A 25,525-nucleotide genomic window follows, 5' to 3' on the forward strand; every position below is an offset into this window, starting at 1 on the left:
TTTGTGCTGTTTTGTTTGTGTTGTGTGGTCTGTGGGTATATGTTGTGTGGTCTGTGGGTATGTGTTGTCTGGTCTGTGGGCTTGTGTTGTGTGGTCTGTGGGTATGTGTTGTGTGGTCTATGTGTTTGTGCTGTTTTGTTTGTGTTGTGTGGTCTGTGGGTATGTGTTGTGTGGTCTGTGGGTATGTGTTGTGTGGTCTGGGGGTTTGTGTGGTCTGGGGGTTTGTGTAGTCTGTGGGTTTGTGTTGTGTGGTATGTGGGTTTGTGTTGTGTGGTATGTGGGTTTGTGTTGTGTGGTCTGTGCTGTTTTGTTTGTGTTGTGTGGTCTGTGGGTATGTGTTGTGTGGTCTGTGCTGTTTTGTTTGTGTTGTGTGGTCTGTGGGTATGTGTTGTGTGGTCTGTGGGTATGTGTTGTGTGGTCTGGGGGTTTGTGTGGTCTGTGGGTTTGTGTTGTGTGGTATGTGGGTTTGTGTTGTGTGGTCTGTGGATGTATGTTGTGTGGTCTGTGGGTTTATGGTGTGTTGTCTGTGGGCTTGTGTTGTGTAGTCAGTCCCTTCACATGTGTAATCAGCTCCATTGCTCCGTTAATACATGTATTAATACTCTACTGACATTTTCTCAAGTCACCATTATATGTGACCAAAAAAGAAATGCAAGCTAATGATGTCTGATCAATTGGACAACTTGAGGAGATACAGCTCCTCAATTAGACTTGGTCTGCTTACTTTACCACACAGGAATGATTTCAAAATATCACTATCCAGTGCACTGTTACACTGTACGTGAGAAATGTGGATGTGCTATATGCAGGTCTGTTCCCTGGCGCCTTAAGTGAGACATGACACAAATCCTACCAGAATCTGACCCAGGCTGTGTCCTCACAGCTGCTTAAGCTCCACCTCATCCGACTCTTTCTTCACTGCTTCCTGAGACTCGGTTTGCTGCAGTGATTTCACAGATGTCTTCTGAGTGAGCACGGAGCTGTCAGATGGGGTCTTCCCATTCGATACCGAGGAAATCTTTTTCCCACAGCAGGTATTGGGGTAACACTGCCTGTCTGGTCCACATTCCAACATGCAGTCTCGTCCCAGCTGGGCCTCTTCAACCTGAGACAGAACACACAAACACACGTCTTCACTCAGAATGTACTGTCGTACCTACAGCCTGTGACACAAACACACAATGTCTTCACTCAGTACCTGCTGTCATACCTGCTACTAAAGACACAAACACACAATTTCTTCAATCAGTACGTACTGTCATACCTGCTACTAGAGACACAAACACACGTCTTCACTCAGTCTGTACTGTCATACCTGCCACGAGAGACACAAACACATAATGTCTTCACTCAGTACGTGCTGTCATACCTACAACCCCAGACACTAACACACAATTTCTTCACTCAGTACCTGCTGTCATACCTGCCAGAAGTCTGTACTGTCATACCTACATGTACAACCTAAGACACCAACACACAATGTCTTCACTCAGTACATACTGTCATACCTGCCACGAGACACAAACACACAATGTCTTCACTCAGTCTGTACTGTCAAACTAAGACAAACACACAATGTCTTCACTCAGTCTGTACTGTCAAACTAAGACAAAAACACACAATGTCTTCACTCAGTAAATACTGTCATACCTGCTATGAGAGACACAAACACACAATGTCTGCACTCAGTATGTGCTGTCATACCTGTCACTAGAGACACAAACACACAATGTCTTCACTCAGTACATACTGTCATACCTGCCACGAGACACAAACACACAATGTCTTCACTCAGTACATGCTGTCATACCTACAACCTCAGACACAAACACACAATGTCTTCACTCAGTATGTACTGTCAAACTAAGACACAAACACACAATGTCTTCACTCAGTACGTACTGTCATACCTGCCACTAGAGACACAAACACACAATGTCTTCACCCAGTACATGCTGTCATACTTGCCACGAGAGACACAAACACACAATGTCTGCACTCAGTATGTACTGTCATACCTACAGCCTCAGACACAAACACACAATGTCTTCACTCAGTACATACTGTCATACCTGTCACTAGAGACACAAACAAACAATGTCTTCACCCAGTACATGCTGTCATACTTGCCACGAGAGACACAAACACAGAATGTCTGCACTCAGTATGTACTGTCATACCTACAGCCTCAGACACAAACACACAATGTCTTCACTCAGTACATACTGCCATACCTGTCACTAGAGACACAAACAAACAATGTCTTCACCCAGTACATGCTGTCATACTTGCCACGAGAGACACAAACACACAATGTCTGCACTCAGTATGTACTGTCATACCTACAACCCCAGACACAAACACACAATGTCTTAACTCATTACTTCCTGTCATACCTACAACCCCAGACACTAACACACAATGTCTTCACTCAGTACGTGCTGTCATACCTACATGTACAAACTAAGACACAAACACACAATGTCTTCACTCAGTACATACTGTCGTACCTGCTACGGCAGACACAAACACACAATGTCTTCACTAAGTCTGTACTGTCATACCTACAATCTGAGACACAAACACACAATGTCTTTACTCAGTCTGTACTGTCAAACTAAGACACAAACACATAATGTCTTCACTCAGTAAATACTGTCATACCTGCTACGGCAGACACAAACACACAATGTCTTTACTCAGTACATACTGTCATCCCTGCCACGAGAGACACAAACACACAATATCTTCACTCAGTACATACTGTCATACCTACAAACTGAGACACAAACACACAATGTCTTCACTAAGTCTGTACTGTCATACCTACAATCTGAGACACAAACACACAATGTCTTTACTCAGTCTGTACTGTCAAACTAAGACACAAACACATAATGTCTTCACTCAGTAAATACTGTCATACCTGCTACGGCAGACACAAACACACAATGTCTTTACTCAGTACATACTGTCATACCTGCCACTAGAGACACAAACACACAATGTCTTCACTCAGTCTGTACTGTCATACCTACAATCTGAGACACAAACACACAATGTCTTCACTCAGTACCTGCTGTCATACCTACAACCTGTGACACAAACACACAATGTTTTCACTCAGTCTGTACTGTCAAACTAAGACACAAACACATAATGTCTTCACTCAGTAAATACCGTCACACCTGCTACAACAGACACAAACACACAATGTCTTCACTCAGTAGTGGCTGTCATACCTACAGCCTCAGACACAAACACACAATGTCTTCACTCAGTACATACTGTCATACCTACAGCCTCAGACACAAACACACAATGTCTTCACTCAGTAGTGGCTGTCATACCTACAACCTCAGACACAAACACACAATGTCTTCACTCAGTATGTACTGTCAAACTAAGACACAAACACACAATGTCTTCACTCAGTACGTACTGTCATACCTGCCACTAGAGACACAAACAAACAATGTCTTCACCCAGTACATGCTGTCATACTTGCCACGAGAGACACAAACACACAATGTCTGCACTCAGTATGTACTGTCATACCTACAGCCTCAGACACAAACACACAATGTCTTCACTCAGTACATACTGTCATACCTGTCACTAGAGACACAAACAAACAATGTCTTCACCCAGTACATGCTGTCATACTTGCCACGAAAGACACAAACACACAATGTCTGCACTCAGTATGTACTGTCATACCTACAGCCTCAGACACAAACACACAATGTCTTCACTCAGTACATACTGTCATACCTGTCACTAGAGACACAAACAAACAATGTCTTCACCCAGTACATGCTGTCATACTTGCCACGAGAGACACAAACACACAATGTCTGCACTCAGTATGTACTGTCATACCTACAACCCCAGACACAAACACACAATGTCTTCACTCAGTACATACTGTCATACCTGCCACTAGAGACACAAACAAACAATGTCTTCACCCAGTACATGCTGTCATACTTGTCACTAGAGACACAAACACACAATGTCTTCACTCAGTACGTGCTGTCATACCTACAACCCCAGACACAAACACACAATGTCTTCACTCAGTACGTGCTGTCATACCTGTCACTAGAGACACAAACACACAATGTCTTCACTCAGTACATACTGTCATACTTGCCATGAGAGACACAAACACACAATGTCTGCACTCAGTATGTGCTGTCATACCTACAACCCCAGACACAAACACACAATGTCTTCACTCAGTACCTGCTGTCATACCTACAATCTGAGACACAAACACATAATGTCTTCACTCAGTACGTGCTGTCATACCTGTCACTAGAGACACAAACACACAATGTCTTCACTCAGTACATACTGTCATACCTGCCACGAGAGACACAAACACACAATGTCTGCACTCAGCATGTACTGTCATACCTACAACCCCAGACACTAACACACAATGTCTTCACTTAGTAGTGGCTGTCATACCTACAACCTCAGACACAAACACACAACATCTTCACTCAGTACGTGCTGTCATACCTACAACCCCAGACACAATCACACAATGTCTTCACTCAGTACCTGCTGTCATACCTACAACCCCAGACACTAACACACAATGTCTTCACTCAGTACGTGCTGTCATACCTGCCACGAGAGACACAAACACACAATGTCTTCACTCAGTACATACTGTCATACCTGCTAGGAGAGACACAAACACACAATGTCTTCACTCAGTACATACTGTCATATCTGCTAGGAGAGACACAAACACACAATGTCTTCACTCAGTCTGTACTGTCAAACTAAGACAAACACACACAATGTCTTCACTCAGTCTGTACTGTCAAACTAAGACAAAAACACACAATGTCTTCACTCAGTACATACTGTCATACCTGCTACAGCAGACACAAACACACAATGTCTTCACTCAGTACATACTGTCATACCTGCTACTAGAGACACAAACACACAATGTCTTCACTCAGTACGTGCTGTCATACCTACAACCCCAGACACAATCACACAATGTCTTCACTCAGTACCTGCTGTCATACCTACAACCCCAGACACTAACACACAATGTCTTCACTCAGTACGTGCTGTCATACCTGCCACAAGAGATACAAACACACACTGTCATACCTACATGTACAATCTGAGACACAAACACACAATGTCTTCACTCAGTATGTACTGTCGTACCTACAACCTCAGACACAAACACACAATGTCTTCACTCAGTAAATACTGTCATACCTACAATCTGAGACACAAACACACAATGTCTTTACTCAGTATGTACTGTCGTACCTACAACCTCAGACACAAACACACAATGTCTTCACTCAGTACATACTGTCATACCTACAATCTGAGACACAAATACACTATGTCTTCACTCAGTCTGTACTGTCATACCTACAATCTGAGACAAGCACACAATGTCTTTACTCAGAACATACTGTCATACCTGCTACGACAGACACAAACACACAATTGCTTCATTCAGTCTGTACTGTCATACCTACAATCTGAGACACAAACACACAATGTCTTCACTCAGTATGTACTGTCATACCTACAATCTGAGACACAAACACATAATGTCTTCACTCAGTAAATACTGTCATACATGCTACCACAGACAAAAACACACAATGTCTTTACTCAGTACATACTGTCATACCTGCCACTAGAGAGACAAACACACAATGTCTTCACTCAGTATGTGCTGTCATACCTACAATCTGAGACACAAACACACAATGTCTTCACTCAGTACGTACTGTCATACCTGCTACGACAGACACAAACACACAATGTCTTCACTCAGTATGTACTGTCGTACCTACAACCTCAGACACAAACACACAATGTCTTCACTCAGTCTGTACTGTCATACCTACAATCTGAGACACAAACACACAATGTCTTCACTCAGTACATACTGTCATACCTGCTAGGAGAGACACAAACACACAATGTCTTCACTCAGTAGTGGCTGTCATACCTACAAACTCAGACACAAACACCCAATGTCTTCACTCACGACGTACTGTCATACCTGCCACATCAGACACAAATACACAATGTCTTCACTCAGTATGTACTGTCATACCATTAGTCTGCAGAGTTGTATGTGACTGAAAATCTACATGTACAGTACTAGTGGAAGGCAAGCAACATTGTGCAAGTCTCACCTCCACAAACTCAGGCTGGATGGTCGTGGAATGTATACCCTCATGGTGAAACATCTCCTTGATCTTGTCAGCCAGAATCATGTACTCATGTAAGTTCCGACAGCGTATATGAGCAGAGGCTATGATCCTATTGCCGGCTAATGCCCATATATGGAATTCATGAACAGCCAGGACACCTTCAATCTACAATGGAAACCACAATTTGGTAGAAATCATACTCTATTACAAATGGAAGTCACATTAAAGTATAACCTCAATACAAAGGTTACATAGATCTAAATCTGGAAGAAATCCATCTCTATTATAAATGGAAGACACACTGAAGTATAAACACAATACAAAGGTCAGACTAAACAGTGTTGATGACAGTGGTTCTAAGGGAAGATACAATAAACTGTGCTAATGAACACAATGACTGGTGCTAATGAACACAACGGCCGGTGCCAATGACTGGTACCAATGAACACAACGACCTGCGCTAATGAACACAATAAAGTCTGCCAATGAAGACAATAGCCTTTGCTAATGAACACAATGACCTGCGCTAATGAACACGATGACCCATCCCTCATGAACACAATGGCCAGTGCAATGGACACAACGGCCTGTGCCAATGGACACAATGACCCATCCCTCATGAACACAATGACCTGTGCGAATGAACACAATGACCCATCCCTCATGAACACAATGGCCAGTGCAATGGACACAATGACCTGTGCCAATGTACACAATGGCCTGTGCCAATGAACACGATGACCTGTGCCAATGAACACCATGGCCCGCGCTAATGAACACAATGGCCCGTCCCTCATGAACACAATGGCCCATCCCTCATGAACACAATGGCCCATCCCTAATGAACACAATGGCCCATCCCTCATGAACACAATTACAATAGGCTATCCTAGTCACAAGGCAAGTATTACAATAGTCTGTCCTGGTCACAAGGCATCCATTACAATAGTCTGTCCTGGCCACAAGGCATCCATGACAATAGTATGTCCAATAGTCTGTCCTGGCCACAAGGCATCCATTACAATAGTCTGTCCTGGTGACAAGGTATCCATTACAATAGTCTGTCCTGGTCACAAGACATCCATTACAATAGGCTATCCTAGTCACAAGGCAAGTATTACAATAGTCTGTCCTGGTCACAAGGCATCCATTACAATAGTCTGTCCTGGTCACAAGGCATCCATTACAATAGTCTGTCCTGGTCACAAGACATCCATTACAATAGTCTGTCCTGGTCACAAGGCATCCATTACAATAGTCTGTCCTGGTCACAAGGCATCCATTACAACAGGGTCTCTGAGGCAAAGCCTACATATGCATCAGGAATAGTCTGGCAAGTCTTTGCACTCATCTAACCTTATTATCGTACTGCCTTGAATCCACTACCATTTGTAACACAGCAAGAGTTAGGTCCCTTATGATTATTCCTCAGTATAATTAATGTACAATGTATGTAATAACGTATGCTTGAGGGTTTATGTTTTTAAATTTTTCAGTCATGTGTCAATGAGGAGCCATTAGATGTGTGTACATATATACCATCAGGCCAACAAAGTAGTCCCTAATAACAGAAACCATAATCAATACAGGACTCTAGTCAGTTAATCACAACTGCAAAGCACAATAAAGACTTAATGATTCAACTTTAAATTGTAAATCCATGGAGGAGACAGTGCTCTGTAAAAACTGACCTTGTGTAGCTTGCCCTCCAGGTCCTGCACTTGGATGTGATTTGGCACAGCTTGTAGTAAAATGTAGGAGGATTCTTTTACTGAAAACAAACAAGAATATTCAATAACGTTGAAGTGGCTGTTCTCGGATAAATGTAGAAAGCAACACATACACCAGCCTAATGCCCATACATGTATGGATGCATACGGCCTTCTAACGGCTTTTGTAAAGATCACCAAGAGTGAAAACAATGAAAAAAAACAGTACAGAGATATAAAGTCAGCCAGAGGCCTAGGTAAAGAGACAGGAAGTCAGCCAAAGGCATAAATGCAGAGATACAAGATCAGTTAGAGGCCTAGGTACGGAGATATGAGGTCAGCCAGAGGCCTAGGTACAGAGATATGAGGTCAGCTGGAGGCCTAGGTACAGAGACATGATGTGAACCAGAGGCCTAAGTACAGAGATACAAGGTCAGCCAGAGGCCTAGGTACAGAGATATGAGGTCAGCCAGAGGCCTAGGTATAGAAATACGAGGTCAGCCAGAGGCCTTGGTACAGGGATAAGAGGTCAGCCATAGGCCATAGAACAGATATAAGGTCAGCTAGAGGCATAGGTACAGAGATACGAGGTCAGCCATAGGCCTAAATGCAGAGATACGGGGTCAGCCAGAGGCCTAAGTACAGAGATACAAGGTCAGCCATAGGCCTAAATGCAGAGATATGGGGTCAGCCAGAGGCCTAGTTACAGAGATATGATGTCAGCCAGAGGCCTAGGTACAGGGATATGAGGTCAGCCAGAGGCCTAGGTACAGAGATATGATGTCAGCCAGAGGCCTAGGTACAGGGATATGGGGTCAGCCAAAGGCCTAGGTGCAGAGATATGAGGTCAGCCAGAGGCCTAGGTATAGAAATACGAGGTCAGCCAGAGGCCTTGGTACAGGGATAAGAGGTCAGCCATAGGCCATAGAACAGATATAAGGTCAGCGATAGGCCTTGGCATAGAGATATAAGGTGATATACAGAGTGAGTGAGGGTGCTTGGGGTTTAATGTCGTACTCAACAATTTTTCAGTCATATGATGACGAAGGAATCCTTAGGGTGCATGTACGTGTAATATGCCTCCTTGTTGCAGGACGGATTTCCACCGCTCTTTTATTTAGTGCTGCTTCACTGAGACGACTTACCGGACGCAAGTAAGCCGCCTCACCCGAGCCATTATACTGATACGGGTCAACCAGTCGTTGCACTATCCCCTTAATGCTGAACACCAAGTGAGGAAGTTACAACTTCCCCTTTTAAAGTCTTAGGTGTGACTCGATCAAGGATTGATCCTGGATCTACCGGTCCCGAAGCGGACGCTCTACCAACTGTGCTATCTGGACCGGTCCCCTAGGTACAAAGATACAAGATCAGTCAGCAGCCAACTTAAAGAGATACGAGGTCAGCCAGTGGCCTAAGTACAGTGATATGAAGTCAGCCAAAGGCCTAGGTAAAGAGATACAAGGTCAGCCAGAGGCCTTGGAACAGAGACACAAGGTCAGCCAAAGGCCTAGTTACAGAGATACGAGATCAGCCAGAGGCCTAGGTATAGAGAGGAGAGGTCAGCCAGACCTAGGTATGAAGAGAAGAGGTCAGCAAGTTGGCCTAGGTATAGAGAGAAGAGGTCAGCCAGGGGCCTACGTATGGAGAGAAGAGGTCAGCCAGAGGCCTAGGTATAAAGAGAAGAGGTCAGCCATAGGCCTAGGTATGGAGAGAAGAGGTCAGCCAGAGGCCTAGATATAAAGAGAAGTCAACTTCTCTTTCAACTTCTCAACAGCTAACATGCATGTATCAACAGAGTATACCACACAAATTTAAGTACATGTATGTATCGACAGAGGTATGGAGAGAGGTCAGACAAGGCCTAGGTATAGAGAGAAGAGATCAGCCAGAGGCCTAGGTATGGAGAGAAGAGGTCAGCAAGTTGGCCTAGGTATAGAGAGAAGAGATCAGCCAGAGGCCTAGCTATAGAGAGAAGAGATCAGCCAGACGCCTAGGTATGGAGAGAAGAGGTCAGCAAGTTGGCCTTGGCATTTTCAATCAGAGCTAACACAGTCCCTTGATAAATGACCGGGGCTGGGAGCTAATAGTTTTTGGGCCAATAGAATTGGGGATAAGAAAGTTTGGACTGGGAGGGAGGATTAATAACAAACTCTGTCTGACTGGCACTTACACTAACAAACAGTACACAATCAACAGACAGTTTACATACACATATACTGACACCATGTACATGTATGCAGTACACAGGATCATAGGTGTAAGGGTGAAAACTGCAGTGCTTATCTATCACACCCTCTCTCTAATCACACCTTCACACCCTCTACGTCATCTATCACATCCTAACACCCTCTTCCTCATATGACACCCTCTCCCCAATCTATCACACCCTCTCTCTCCAATCTCACACCCTCTTCCCCATCTATCACACCCTCTTCCCCAACTATCACATCCTCACTCCAATCTATCACACCATCTCCCCCATATATCACACTGTCTCCCCATCTATCACATCCTCACACCCTCTCCCCAATCTATCACACCCTCTCTCTCCAATCTATCTATCACAACCTCTCTCTCCAATCTATCACACCCTCTTCCCCATCTATCACACCCTTTCCCCCATATATCACACCCTCTCTCCAATCTATCACACCCTCTTCCCCATCTATCACACCCTTTCCCCCATATATCACACCCTTTCCCCCATGTATCACACCCTCTCTCCAATCTATCACACCCTCTCTTCAATCTATCACACTCTCCCCCATATATCAAGCCCTGTCACATATATCATGCTCTCTCCCCATCACATCATCCTCACACCCTCTTCCCCACATGACACCCTCTCCCCAATCTATCACACCCTCTCTCTCCAATCTATCACACCCTCTTCCCCATATATCACACCCTCTCCCCCATATATCACATCCTCTTGCCCATCTATTACACCCTCCCCCAATCTATCACACCCTCTCTCTCCAATCTATCACATCTTTTCTCGAATCTATCACACCCTCGCTCTCATCCATCACACCATCGTTCTCATCCATCACACCCTCTCTCCCATCCATCACACCCTCTCCCAAATCTATCACACCCTCTCACACCCTCTCTCCAATCTGTAACACCCTCATTCTCATACATCAAACCCTCACCCCCATCCATCACACCCTCTCCCCAATCTATCACACCCTCTCGCCAATCTATCACATCCTCTCACCAATCTATCACACCCTCTCTCTCCAATCTATCACACCCTCTCCCCCATATATCACACCCTCTCCCCAATCTATCACACCCTCTCCCCAATCAACCTTTCGTGTCCTTACTTCAGTTTGGATGTGGCTATACCCCTTAAAAGGGAAGACACTAGACCAAATGTATATATATACCAAGGATTCATACACATCCATTTTAGGCCCCAGTATTCGCTGGTAACATTCATTTGAAAACTGAAAATTGGGGTGCAAAAAAAAAAAACTTGATCCTGTGTTTTTCTGGTACAAATACTCAAATTTTAGATAAAAACTGAATAGCATTCGAAAACATCACCTAGAATCGCCAACGACTGCATCCGTAACAAGACAAAGTGGTCATGTGTGCACTGGCTATAAATAAATTAAAATTAGGCTTTAAATATATCCAAACTATGATGATGAGGTTTAGTGGATATAAAACAAAGTGGGAGTCCATTCGTATTTAGTCTGATCAATCTTTGGTATGCCAGCAAAGTGAAAGAAAAGTAGAAACAACACATGCTGGCTTCAATCAGTGAATATCGCTTTGATACGCGCTCTCCCACTGGCTGTGTATCTCCTGTGGACCAATCAGTGAGCCTCTAACACATTATGAACTGTATACAACAACGCAATGCGCATTTGACAACTACCCCATGTTAGTGGGTTTTGACCTGCTACAGAGGACGATTAAAACTGAAAACAATCCAAAACTAATTGTGTTGCTTGACTGCATACATGACTGGCTCCAATAATGGTGAATTTATATGTTTTACATTTGAACTTCTCAATAGGTAACATGTATGTATCAACAGAGTATACTACACAAATGTAAGTACATGTATGTATGGACAGAGTATTCCGCACACATGTTTATACATGTATGTATGACAGAGTATCCCACACAAATGTATGTACATCTATGTATCGACAGAGTACCCTACACAAATGTAAATACATGTATGTATCGACAGAGTATCTAGCACAAATGTATATACATGTATCTATCAACAGAGTATCCCACACAAATGTATATCTATGTATGCATCAACAGAGTATCCCACACAAATTTATGTACATGTATGTATCCATAGAGTATACCACACAAATGTATGTACATCTATGTATCAACAGAGTATACCACACAAATGTATGTACATCTATGTATCGACAGAGTATCCCACACAAATGTACATACATGTTTGTATCAACAGAGTATCCCACACAAATGTATGTACATGTACACTGTATGTATCGACAGAGTATCCCACACAAATGTATGTACATGTACACTGTATGTATCGACAGAGTATCCCGCACAAATGTATATACATGTACACTGTATGTATCGACAGAGTATCCCACACAAATGTATGTACATGTACACTGTATGTATCGACAGAGTATCCCACACAAATGTATGTACATGTACACTGTATGTATCGACAGAGTATTCCACACAAATGTATGTACATGTACACTGTATGTATCGACAGAGTATCCCACACAAATGTATGTACATGTACACTGTATGTATCGACAGAGTATCCCACACAAATGTATGTACATGTACACTGTATGTATCGACAGAGTATCCCGCACAAATGTATATACATGTACACTGTATGTATCGACAGAGTATTCCGCACAAATGTATATACATGTACACTGTATGTATCGACAGAGTATCCCATACAAATGTATGTACATGTATGTATCCATAGAGTATCCCACATAACTGTATCTATATGATGTTTTCTTGTCATACTAACTGAAGAAGTGGAGTGAAAATCATCTTCATTTTAACCGGTTCCCAATGTTCAACATCATTTACCTTGATTAACTCAGCCATGTATTAATTTTTCAAACTTTCCTACATAAATATGCATGACTCATGGCCCAATCAGAAACCATGACAAAACTGGCATGGTAGAAATTAGTGGCAAACAACAATCAACTACACTGGCTGTTTGTTCGCTTTCCGCTATCACTGGTATTAAATTGCATGAAAGCACAATGACTTCCTGCTGCCTGTTTGTGTTGATAAAAGCACAATACTCTTCACAGCACTGCTTACTGCTGCTTTCCAGAGTTGTGTCGAGGAATGCACTGGGTCTGAACCTACATGCATTTGTTTCAAGACAAGTAAATGCACTCATAGGGGACGATAAATGATTGGCTGAAAATCCCCTGGCGGAAGTATGCAGGGTGTAATTTTATTGGCTGTTCAAAGAGTAGGTTTATGAACACTTTCATATGTATATCCAGTAAAACAAGGAGATAATGAAACCTACAATGCAGTATGAGCTTTGATGGTCGGCAGATAAGTCAAAATAGGGCAAGTTTCTTTCATAAGCCACAAACATAAGATGAGATTTGTTGAATCCTGCAATCGTATGAAATATGGTATGTTGTATTTTCATTTGACTAGTGACGGAGCAACTCCACAATCACATGATATGAATGCAGTTTAACAAAGATATTGCATTTCAAAATGAACTAAATGGAGCACTTCAAGAAAACCCAAAGTGCTGCCATGCAATCTACTTTAATCAGTTAGGAGTCATGCGAATCCCTTTTCGCTATTTTGCCAGACAGACTGAAAGTAAGGTACAAGTGACACAACATAATGTTTCTGGTTTCTCTAATATGGCGTATCACATGGCCTCGTACAAGTTTCAGATTAAATATTGATATTGTTACCTAGCACTTCATTTGTGATTTACACTTTCTGGGTTTAGCACTGCTTCTTGATATGAAGATTGGAGATAACTGGAGGCCACTCTGGTGCTATAGGAACTGTGTTATTTCCCATCATGTTCACCATACAGTCTACATGTTGGTGAGTCTTAGGTCAAACCGTTCAAAACTCCCAAAAATGGTCCCATTCCGAGCACCTACAATCTGTGATATAGCCAGAAAATGTAAATCGCATAATAATAACAACATTCTTACTTCAACAACTTTGTAAATGAGCAATCTGATTAGAGGCTAAGAGCATGAATACTTACACAGTGGAATCGTGGTGCAGAGAATGATGATAACCATGGCAATGCTGAAAATAAACATCAGAAAGACTTTTGGTGGAAGGCATGTTCAACACAATTCATAGAAGATCACCTACAAATGCCATTAAGTCCTTCTTAACATGATCTGTCTGCCCAAAGTGGGGATTGAACCACCGGCTGACCAGCTGTCTTGCTACATGTTAGGTTTGAGAGCTGATGTGACCAGCTGTCTTACCACATGTTTGGATTGAGAGCTGATGTGACCAACTGTCCCTTAAGCCAGGGTTGAGACTGAACCACCAGCTGATATGACCAGCTGTCTTACCTCATGCCATGGTTGGGATTGAACCACCAGCTGTCTTACCTCATGCCACGGTTGGGATTGAACCACTAGCTGTCTTACCTCATGCCACGGTTGGGATTGAACCACCAGCTGTCTTACCTCATGCCAGGGTTGGGATTAAACTACCAGCTTATGTGACCAACTGTCTTACCTCATGCAAGGGTTATGACTGAACTACCGGCTGATGTAACCAGCTGTCTTACCTCAAGCCAGGGTTAGTAGCTGATGTGACCAGCTATCTTCCCTTACCCTGGAATTGGGATTGAATAACCAGCTGATGTGTCCAGCTATTTCACCTCATGCCAAGGTTGGGATTAAACTACCAGCTTATGTGACCAACTGTCTTACCTCATGCAAGGGTTGTGACTGAACTACCGGCTGATGTAACCAGCTGTCTTACCTCAAGCCAGGGTTAGTAGCTGATGTGACCAGCTATCTTCCCTTACCCTGGAATTGGGATTGAATAACCAGCTGATGTGTCCAGCTATTTCACCTCATGCCAGGGTTGGGATTGAACCATCAGCTGATGCATCCAGCTGTCTTACCTCATGCCAGGGTTGAAATTGAACCACCAGCTGTCTTACCTCATGCCAGGGTTGAAAATGAACCACCAGCTGTCTTACCTCAAGCCAGGGTTGAGACTGAACCACCAGCTGATATGACCGGCTGTCTTACCTCATGCCATGGTTGGGATTGAACCACCAGCTGTCTTACCTCATGCCACGGTTGGGATTGAACCACCAGCTGTCTTACCTCATGCCACGGTTGGGATTGAACCACCAGCTGTCTTACCTCATGCCAGGGTTGGGATTAAACTACCAGCTTATGTGACCAACTGTCTTACCTCATGCAAGGGTTATGACTGAACTACCGGCTGATGTAACCAGCTGTCTTACCTCAAGCCAGGGTTAGTAGCTGATGTGACCAGCTATCTTCCCTTACCCTGGAATTGGGATTGAATAACCAGCTGATGTGTCCAGCTATTTCACCTCATGCCAGCGTTGGGATTGAACCATCAGCTGATGCATCCAGCTGTCTTACCTCATGCCAGGGTTGAGATTGAATCACCAGCTGATTTCACCAACTGTCTTACCTCATGCCAGGGTCGACGTAATACTTCCAGTCTCCCTTAGCAAACCAGATGACTAAGGCACTGATGATGACGACCACAGAGCCCAGGGCGTCACCCAGGATGTGGAGGAATGCACCCCTCATGTTCAGCTGGGATCCAGATGCTGATAACATACAGTCACAACAATAACTACACAGACAACATGGAATATTTTGTTTTTTTACTTGGACTGGTGAACAAAGAAAATGCCTACTCCACCAATGTACTATAAGTAAATCTTTCCTAAGGCATTATAAAATGGGTCAATGATTAGAAGGTCAAGTCAATATGTGTTACCTTTACAGAACAAACTTATCCCTACAATATGTAGAAATGCTAATGTGGTACATGCATATGTTTTCAGTGTATATCAGTTCTTGCAACCTAATACCTTTGTATACATGTGACATCAATTCATGAATTAACATCAACGTAAATATGGGAGTCACAAATACCTACAAAACTCAACTTCAGTAAACTTTATTGAGACACTGGTCCCACAGAAATGAGTAGAGGAAGGCTTCACTCACCGGCCTTTCCCCCTTTGGTGTGAGAGTGGCCATGATGCCCCTCCTCTATTTCCACGACAATGCTGCCCTCAGAGGTTCTATGCGGAGGAGGGTTCTCTGCAACTAGGGCCTCTGCCTCTGCCCCATGGGAATGTGCCCCTCCCCCGTGGGAATGACCTATAACATACAAACGAGATAACTGGTAACATGTGTTGTACAACAGAAACAGAAGGTTGTACAACAGAAACAGAAGGTTGTACAACAGAAACAGAAGGTTGTACAACTGAAGCAGAAGGTTGTACAACTGAAGCAGCAGGTTTGCCAGATAATAGCCATCAGTTACAAACCAGCATGATTACTCTGTGATGTGGTGAGCACATCTGATAGCTGTAGGAACTTCCCGTGGCTGTATTGTGGTGAGCACACCTGACAGCTAAAAAGGCGTCCTTGTGGCTGTGATGTGGTGAGGACACACATGACAGCTGTAAGAGCGTCCTTGTGGCTGTGATGTCGTGAGCACACACCTGACAGCTGTAAGAGTGTCCTTGTGGCTGTGATGTGGTGAGCACACACCTGACAGCTGTCAGAGCATCCTTGTGGCTGTGATGTGCTGAGCACACACCTGACAGCTGTAAGAGTGTCCTTGTGGCTGTGATGTGCTGAGCACACACCTGACAGCTTTACGAGCGTCCTTGTGGCTGTGATGTGCTGAGCACACACCTGACAGCTGTAAGAGTGTCCTTGTGGCTGTGATGTGGTGAGCACACACCTGACAGCTGTAAGAGCATCCTTGTGGCTGTGATATGGTGAGCACATCTGACAGCTGTAAGAGCGTCCTTGTGGCTGTGATGTGGTGAGCACACACCTGACAGCTGTAAGAGCATCCTTGTGGCTGTGATGTGCTGAGCACACACCTGACAGCTGTAAGAGCGTCCTTGTGGCTGTGATATGGTGAGCACACCTGACAGCTGTAAGAGCATCCTTGTGGCTGTGATGTGGTCAGTACACCGCTGACAGCTTTAAGAGCGCCTTTGTGGCTGTGATGTGGTGAACACACACTGGACAGGTGTAAGAGCGTCCTTGTCACTGTGATGTGGTGAGCACACCTGACACTCTAAGAGCGTCCTTGTGGCTGTGATGTGGTGAGCACACACCTGACAGCTGTAAGAGCTTCCCTCTGATGTGGCCCCTTGTAAGAGCATACTTACCGTGGCTTCCAAACAGAAAAAGCCCAAGAACATTCACTAGTAAACCCACAGCTCCAACAATCAGTAACAGCTTAGGGTCTTCAATCTTCTCAGGCTCCACCAATCGTTTGAGAGATTCCACCAGAATAGAGAAGCACAGTGCTAAAAGAAAGACAGCATTGACCAGCGCTCCCAGTACCTCTGCACGTGCCCAGCCGAACGTGTTTTTAGAGGTGCTCCACTTGGCTATCTGTCAAGGTCAAAAACAAATATATTGTCAGTAAGTTTATACAGGGGTTAGGGCAGATATGTTATGGCTCTTGCCTAAAATCCTTGGGCGGCAACCAAGCAAACACCCTTTCCAAAATGAATATTGTTCAGCATAATTCCATGCTTAAGAATTTCTCAGTTATTCAATGGCTATCATGTTTGTGAGCATGGGGCCTCAATGGTTAAGGGCCTCATTGGTCAGGAGCTTCAGTAGTCTGGGGCATCATTTTGTCAGGGGATCATAAATGTGTTCATGACATTACAATGTGGTCCCTTACTGTGCATCCTACCGTATGTGTTGATGACATCACAATATGGTCCCTTGTAGTATGCCCTGTTGTATGGGATGATGACATCACAATGTGGTCCCTTACTGTGTGTCCTGCTGTATGTGTTGATGACATCACCATGTGGTCCCTTATAGTGTGTCCTGCTATATGTGTTGATGACATTACAATGTGGTCCCTTATAGTGTGTCCTGCTGTATGTGTTGATGACATTACAATGTGGTCCCTTATAGTGTGTCCTGCTGTATGTGTTGATAACATTACAATGTGGCCCCTTATAGTGTGTCCTTCTGTATGTGTTGATGACATTACAATGTGGTCCCTTATAGTGTGTCCTGCTGTATGTGTTGATGACATCACAGTGTGGTCCCTTATACTGTGTCCTGCTGTATGTGTTGATGACATCACAATGTGGTCCCTTATAGTGTGTCCTGCTGTATGTGTTGATGACATTACAATGTGGTCCCTTATAGTGTGTCCTGCTGTATGTGTTGATAACATTACAATGTGGCCCCTTATAGTGTGTCCTTCTGTATGTGTTGATGACATTACAATGTGGTCCCTTATAGTGTGTCCTGCTGTATGTGTTGATGACATCACAGTGTGGTCCCTTATACTATGTCCTGCTGTATGTGTTGATGACATCACAATGTGGTCCCTTATAGTGTGTCCTGCTGTATGTGTTGATGACATTACAATGTGGTCCCTTATAGTGTGTCCTGCTGTATGTGTTGATAACATTACAATGTGGCCCCTTATAGTGTGTCCTTCTGTATGTGTTGATGACATTACAATGTGGTCCCTTATAGTGTGTCCTGCTGTATGTGTTGATGACATCACAGTGTGGTCCCTTATACTGTGTCCTGCTGTATGTGTTGATGACATCACAATGTGGTCCCTTATAGTGTGTCCTACTGTATGTGTTGATGACATCACAAAGTGGTCCCTTATACTTCGCCCTGCTGTATGTGTTGATGACATCACAGTGTGGTCCCTTGTAGTGTGTCCTGCTGTATGTGTTGATGGCATTACAATGTGGTCCCTTATAGGGTGTCCTGCTGTATGTGTTGATGACATCACCATGTGGTCCCTTATAGTGTGTCCTGTTGTATGTGTTGATGACATTACAAACAATACATTATAATTTAATCCCTGGAGTCTTACCCGGACTGCAGCAAAGGCTACAATGAGTGAGACAACGTCAGATAACATGTGGAAGGAGTCAGCTACCAAAGCAATGGAGTTGGTGATATAACCAACGATGATCTCCACCAGAAAGAAGGAGGCCGTCAGTGAGACCATGCACAGCAGGCGGCATGTCTTTCCAGAGTAACGTCTCCCATTTTGAGTCACAATGGCTGTTAGCACAACAATCTGAAGCACAAAAAAAAAAAACAAGGTCACACATTATAGTGTGCCCTAACGACCATATCATTTCTTGGTATTTACTGCTATATATCTTACCAGTGCCTTTTCACCTGACTCTGGACTGGAGGCAAATGAACTTGATGGATGGACACCACATGTGTACACCTGTGGCTTTTTGGCTGTGCAAAGCCTGTTCAAGCAGTAGGACCTGGATTAAATCCTGTGATTTCACAGGTCATGATTTGATACAGCTGTTACCCCTATCAACATAGTGTTGTTGCTAGACGTGCGACACCTACATGTATAGACATGGGTCACACCTACATGTACAGACATACACTGTAGGTCACAGATGAACATAGATGTGCAAAACTTGCATGTACAGAGATGTGCGGCACCTACATGTACAGAGATATGAAACACTTACATGTACAGAGATGTGAGACACATACATAGATGTACAAGACTTGCATGTGGAATGATGTGTGACACATACATGTAAATGTACATCTATCCATCATAATTAATTCTATTATACTATAGATTTTCCTACTGCACGCAACATTGAAAGTCAACAGGTCTAAATCAGAGACACTTCGGAACATACTTCACAACTCTTGTCACAACACTCTACCTCTGCCTTGGGAGGTCATTTTAATCTAGTGGGGTTTTCACACACGTTGATCCCACTTATCAATCAAATCCATGAACACAAGCAGCAATAAAGTCATGGGAATAAATAAACAAGGCTGCATATACAGAGAAACTTGTGCGAAACCTTAGGCAACCTTATGCTTCACTCCCCTGCTTTGAGTGGGACATAGTTCATTCTCTAAGTCTCGCTCATTGGTGATAACTGATAAGTCAATGTAGCACAGGGGTAAAAGGTTGTTTCATTTGGGCTTTGTTTGCTCACTTTTCATGTCTTATAAATATGTAAAAATGTAAAGTAATTATAAGAGAATAGAAATAATGACACTATATCTAGTCATTCTTGTTTTAGACTGGTGAATGTGTCTGCAGCGCAGCATTTTAAAATTTTAACTCTTCCACATTTACCGGTGTAAAATGAACAGCAATGAACATGTTTTATCAGTGTAATAAAGGAAGTGAAGAGCACAGCTTTGATCAGAGAGTAAACAAAGACAAAAAGTAGAGGTACATGTAGGCTCTCTGGTGTACTCTTGCTTGCTACAGCCTGGTCATAAACAAACAAGGTGTGTTCTAATTGAACAGGCAAAGGTTGGATGTGAAGAGTGGGACTGTAAGAGGCCTGACAAAATGTAAACCTGTCTGAGGACATGGGACTGGCCTCTTAAGCCTCCTAATGCTTTGTTTTGCACTCTGGCCTGACACCCTGTTTGTTTTGCACATGTTCCTGTTCTGCAGACAAATCTGTGCCGTAAGTAATCCTGTCATTGCCACTACCTCATGTTATGTAAGAGAATGGATGGGCATAAGAGAATTAGCTTTCTCCAATAAAGACAGCAAGTTTACAGTTCTGACCGGGGTTTATAGTCTGGTTTAAACACTTCATGAACACAATGTAACACAGCCTGAGGCACTAACATGAATACACTGCAACTCAGCCTGAGACAGATTACATTATAACAAAGCCTGAGACACTGGTATGAATACATTGTAACACAGCCTGAGACACTAACATGAATACATTGTAACACAGCCAGAGACACTTACATAAATACACTGTAACACAACCTGAGACACTGGCATAAAAACATTGTAACAAAGTCTGAGACATTAGCATGAATACACTGTATCATAGCCTGAGACATGAACTTGAATACAATGTAACACAGCCTGAGACACTAGCATGAATACATTGTAACACTGCCTGAGACACTAACATGAATACATTGTAAGACAGCCTGAGACATTGGCATGAAGATATTGTAACACAGCCTGAGACACTTGCATGAATAGATTCTAACACAGCCTGAGACACTAGCATGAATCCATTGTAACACAGCCTGAGACACTTGCATGAAGACATTGTAACACAGCCTGAGACACTGGCATGAAGACATTGTAACACAGCCTGAGACACTAGCAATACAGCATGGACATGATGGAGTGGGTGGTTTACAAGGCTTTGCATATTAGCAGCCATTGTAGAGGTGGAGCATGTCAACATGGAGTGAGTAGATGTAAGAGCCATTCCAGGTCTGGTGCATGTCAACATGCATAAGTTGGTTTAAGAGCAATTGCAGATGTGGGGGCGTGGAGCATATCAACATGGGGTTAGTTGGTTTGAGAGTCACTGTTGATATGGTGGCGTGGAGCATATCAACATGGAGTTAGTTGGTTTAGGAGCCATTGCAGATATGGAGCATATCAACATGGATTGAGTTTAAAGACCCATTTCACCCTATAGTTTCTATCCTTTTACTGGTGCAATCCTCAGTTTAGCCTGATCATGACTTGTGAATACAATACATATAAACTAGTCTTTCTTGGAATTTACTGTAAGATATCAATGGTGACCTTTTTGTAAACATAATGACATCAAAACCATTCACAATTAAGATATGAAATTACTCTTTCAAAAAGCACAATTGCTAAGAATGCATGAATTTGTTAATGAACAACACTGTATTGTGTACAATGCCAATCATGCCAATGGGGCTTTGGTCAGCTTCTCGTATATACATATATAACCTGCTCAGCTGTTCATCTCATTAACTTACACTCAGCATCTCTTAAACTTCAATTCTCCTTCAACAGAATTCTTCAAAAAATCTCTTGCCCACCTTTATGCATTAAATTTGTCTGAATATTGCGCTACAACAAGCGATGTCTCCCCAAAAGGCTTCATCTCACTGATATTATGGGGAAAATTGACATGATGAGATCAGTTCACATATTTCATGTACGTGTACAAAACCCTGTAAGATTTTTATAAAAGCTTTCATTACTATTTGATTATTATGTATATTAAATTAGTATAGTTTTCTAGGTGGCATTCATATAAAATTACATTACCATCGTGTATAAAAAAAACTACATTCCGTAAGATAGGTACAAACACAACACAGAAAAAAATGACCCACTGATTGTATCATTGTTTAAAATATATAAGAAATCAAAATGTTTATTTATTAAAACATTTGCTTTGATTTGATTCTTGTTTAATGACATACTCAATGCACAAGATGCCAGTGTTCAAGACCAGGTTTGAACCCTCACTCATAAGGAAAGCACCTTTAACCAACCTTTAACCACAAGACCATGGCCAGCTCGTCACCCCCATCAATGCATGGCTGGCTACATGTGGCAGCGATGTGTTGGTAACCGAAAATAGCAGTGTGATAATAAAAAATCCAATGTTAATTTACACTATTTGGGAGCTAGCAATAACTTATCTGTAAACTTTTTTTTCCAGTCCATAAACCCTTAATGTTGTCTTTATGTACTGAACAAAAATATAGATGCAACACTTAATATTTTGATAAAATTAACTGCATTATCAAATTCCTCTCAACACTGTTTTTCAGAGAGGCAAAAAATGGACTCTCAGCAATACATTTCCATGGCTGATGGAAACGGACAACAGATGGTAACACGAGGCCAGTTAGGAAACAGGTGGGGTCAGTTTTGAAAGTTCCACACATCAGTACTGAGTATGTCCGACATTTGACTGCTGCACTGCTACTCACTGTCAAGGTATACACCTGATGAGATGGTCAATTGTGACTTGCGGAATGTTTTCCTACTCCTGTATGTGGGCCAAACCTAACTGAACGATGTTACCTAGAACTAAAAGTCGCCAAGGAACATGCCAGTCGAGGACATCCCAAAGGTGTTTAGTTAGGGACAGATCAGGTGAATAGAAATTTAGAAATGCTCTGCATACAGCAGCAACATGGGACGGGCAATGTCGTGCTGAAATGTTACCCCATGGCCTGGGACAAATGGGCAATTATTGGGTGCAGAATTTTTGAAGTTGAGTATGATGGTCATGACTTATCCCCGCCCTCACAAATTCTTCATGATGTCTTGTGACATGACTAACCATTAACACATTAATATTAAGAGCTCTGGTGACAGCTCAAAATGTCACGCTAGCATCGAACATGTCAATGCCGCACTCTGGTTGGTTTTTTGGAATCAGTGGCATTATGCCTTTAGGCAGAACCTGTACTCTACCAAAAAGCTTACAGATCCCCAAATACTACAGATAGGGCCACACCTGTCTGATGAGTCAAAATGGTAAATACGCTTGAAATCAACAACATTTAGGTTTTGGAGACTGGAATGTACACTGGTGTTGGGTTTTGCTCTTGGCCGTCCCTCAGTACTATATTGACAAAAATCAAAGCATTATCCTGTGAAATATTGCAAAAACAAAAGTGTTGCGTTTATATTTTTCTTCACTATATATACATGTACTTATGTATTTGTATATATAAGGCAGACAAGGCTCACATACTGGACTAAAGCTCCTTTGATCACATACACGATAGTTGTACCCTACATCTTACATATATCCACACTAAGTAGCTTGTATAAGTTGTGACCAAAACAAGGCCCACAGTTAAAAATGATGGACTGAATATGTGGAATGGGGCATTTATCACATAGGTCATTGTTTATTTGACTCTAAATGTTCATTATTCTACCGGCCATAAATTAAAGCTACATGCAAGGTTTGCCTCATATCCTCTTTTCGTATTTAGCAGTTTCTTCAAAAGCAGATGAAATGAAAGTAAGACTTCCCAGTGCTATTTTCCTCGATGTGCATGTGTGAAAAATCTTAGGTGGAGCTTGGCTCCGCATGAATAAAAAGACCACAAAAACCCCTTTTTTTCACTGAGAAACTTTCTCATAATGCTGCCACCCTCAACAGAAGCAGCTGAAACTTACTGCAGGGTTTTGTCGGTGTTACTGGGCTAAATGAACTGGAGGTTGAGGGTTTTGACCTGTCTGTGACATAGGCAATCAGTAAGGCAAGTCGGCATTTCAGCAATCTCTTGAGTTCATGTAGGTTAAGACGAGACAGTGTAGGGGCTCTCGCGAGCTAACACGGCTAACAGGTGCGATTTAATGGCATCTCCTAACGGCGTCATTGGAGTTGGAGACCCGGCTATGCGTGATATGTATAAAGTATACCAAGTACATGTACTGTAAAATCTTGCCTTTCAGCTTCATTCATTTGCAAGTGTTCCCACCCTCTCTTATCCATCTGCGTGAACTTGCGGGATCATGAAATGCTGAATCAGCTTATTACAAAGGCAAAGGCCACATCAGATTTTTACCCAGCTGCCAGACAGAACTTCCACCTATCTACAGAATCAGGAGAGGTGTGCCCCAGACTCCAGGTGAGTCGGTATACCTACACTAACTCAATCAAAAGGAGTACAACTGACAATAATAAACACCCTTTTCTCTTAAAAAATAGGCCTATAGCCTTTTCTGAAACATATAAGCTTGATGCAGACAACCAAAGAAAAAAACGAAGACAGGTTCATGTATTTCGTGTTCAGGTTCAATTTCCAAACCATTACCAGGAACAGAATAAGAATAATCGGGGGCTGTCAATAGGAACGCAACAACTAGTCACTAAGCCTAGTACAACTGAAAACGGCGCCAGCTACACGCAGTGCTGTAGGCCTCACATATACAAATTCTACATACTATAGTTTATAGCACAATGAGTTTAAATTTAAATCAAGAAAAACCATACTTACTGTCGAAGAAAATAATTCCAAGTGCTGTAGCGAGATGTTAGCCCAGTTTATGGTTAGATTTTGCACACAGAATTTAGCAGGAGTGAACAGGAATTTCTCTCATCTTAACAGGACTCCGCTCGACAAATTGCACCCGACACCCAAACAGAAAGCGGACTGTGTGCAAAAATAAGAGAGCCGTGTGTTGTCATCTTGGCGGTTAGTGGCCAGGTTACAATCAAGTGACACCCTCCTCCTACATCTCCAGGCTGCATAGACACCGTTTTCAAGGGTAAAACATTATCTTCGAACTAGTGAAACGCCGAAGCCATGAGAAAGAGACACAGTAGATGTTGTTGTTGTTTAGCTGTCGGAGAAGCGTTCTCACGAGGATTTGCGAGACTTTGCGTGAGTCACGCGAGAAATAACACAAGTAGTCTTGTCAAAACTTGCAGAATAAACTTTGACTAATCTAGCCAATTGAAAGCTACAGTCCCAAACTAGTTTTAATCTGTTGACAGCAAAATGTTAAGCCAAAGGAATTTTTCCTTCTTTTTGACCACCAACTTTCGTCAGCGAGCTCAGGGGC

General features: G+C 42.8%; 1 protein-coding gene across 1 annotated transcript; it reads right to left on the reverse strand.

Moving 5' to 3' along the window:
• LOC135466807 (proton-coupled zinc antiporter SLC30A1-like) lies at nucleotides 1-25,519 on the reverse strand. The gene is made up of 9 exons (XM_064744509.1): nucleotides 24,958-25,519; nucleotides 19,046-19,255; nucleotides 17,346-17,574; nucleotides 16,159-16,314; nucleotides 15,611-15,752; nucleotides 14,178-14,221; nucleotides 7,910-7,989; nucleotides 6,201-6,383; nucleotides 1-1,105 (listed from the first exon to the last, which is right to left on the reverse strand). Exons 2-9 carry the CDS (start codon nucleotides 19,181-19,183, stop codon nucleotides 878-880), a joined length of 1,200 nt encoding a protein of 399 aa, XP_064600579.1. The 5' UTR covers nucleotides 19,184-19,255; nucleotides 24,958-25,519; the 3' UTR covers nucleotides 1-877.
• Nucleotides 25,520-25,525: the final 6 nt, after the last annotated feature.

Source organism: Liolophura sinensis, chromosome 6, assembly GCF_032854445.1.
Source record: "Liolophura sinensis isolate JHLJ2023 chromosome 6, CUHK_Ljap_v2, whole genome shotgun sequence".
NCBI lineage: Eukaryota > Metazoa > Mollusca > Polyplacophora > Chitonida > Chitonidae > Liolophura > Liolophura sinensis.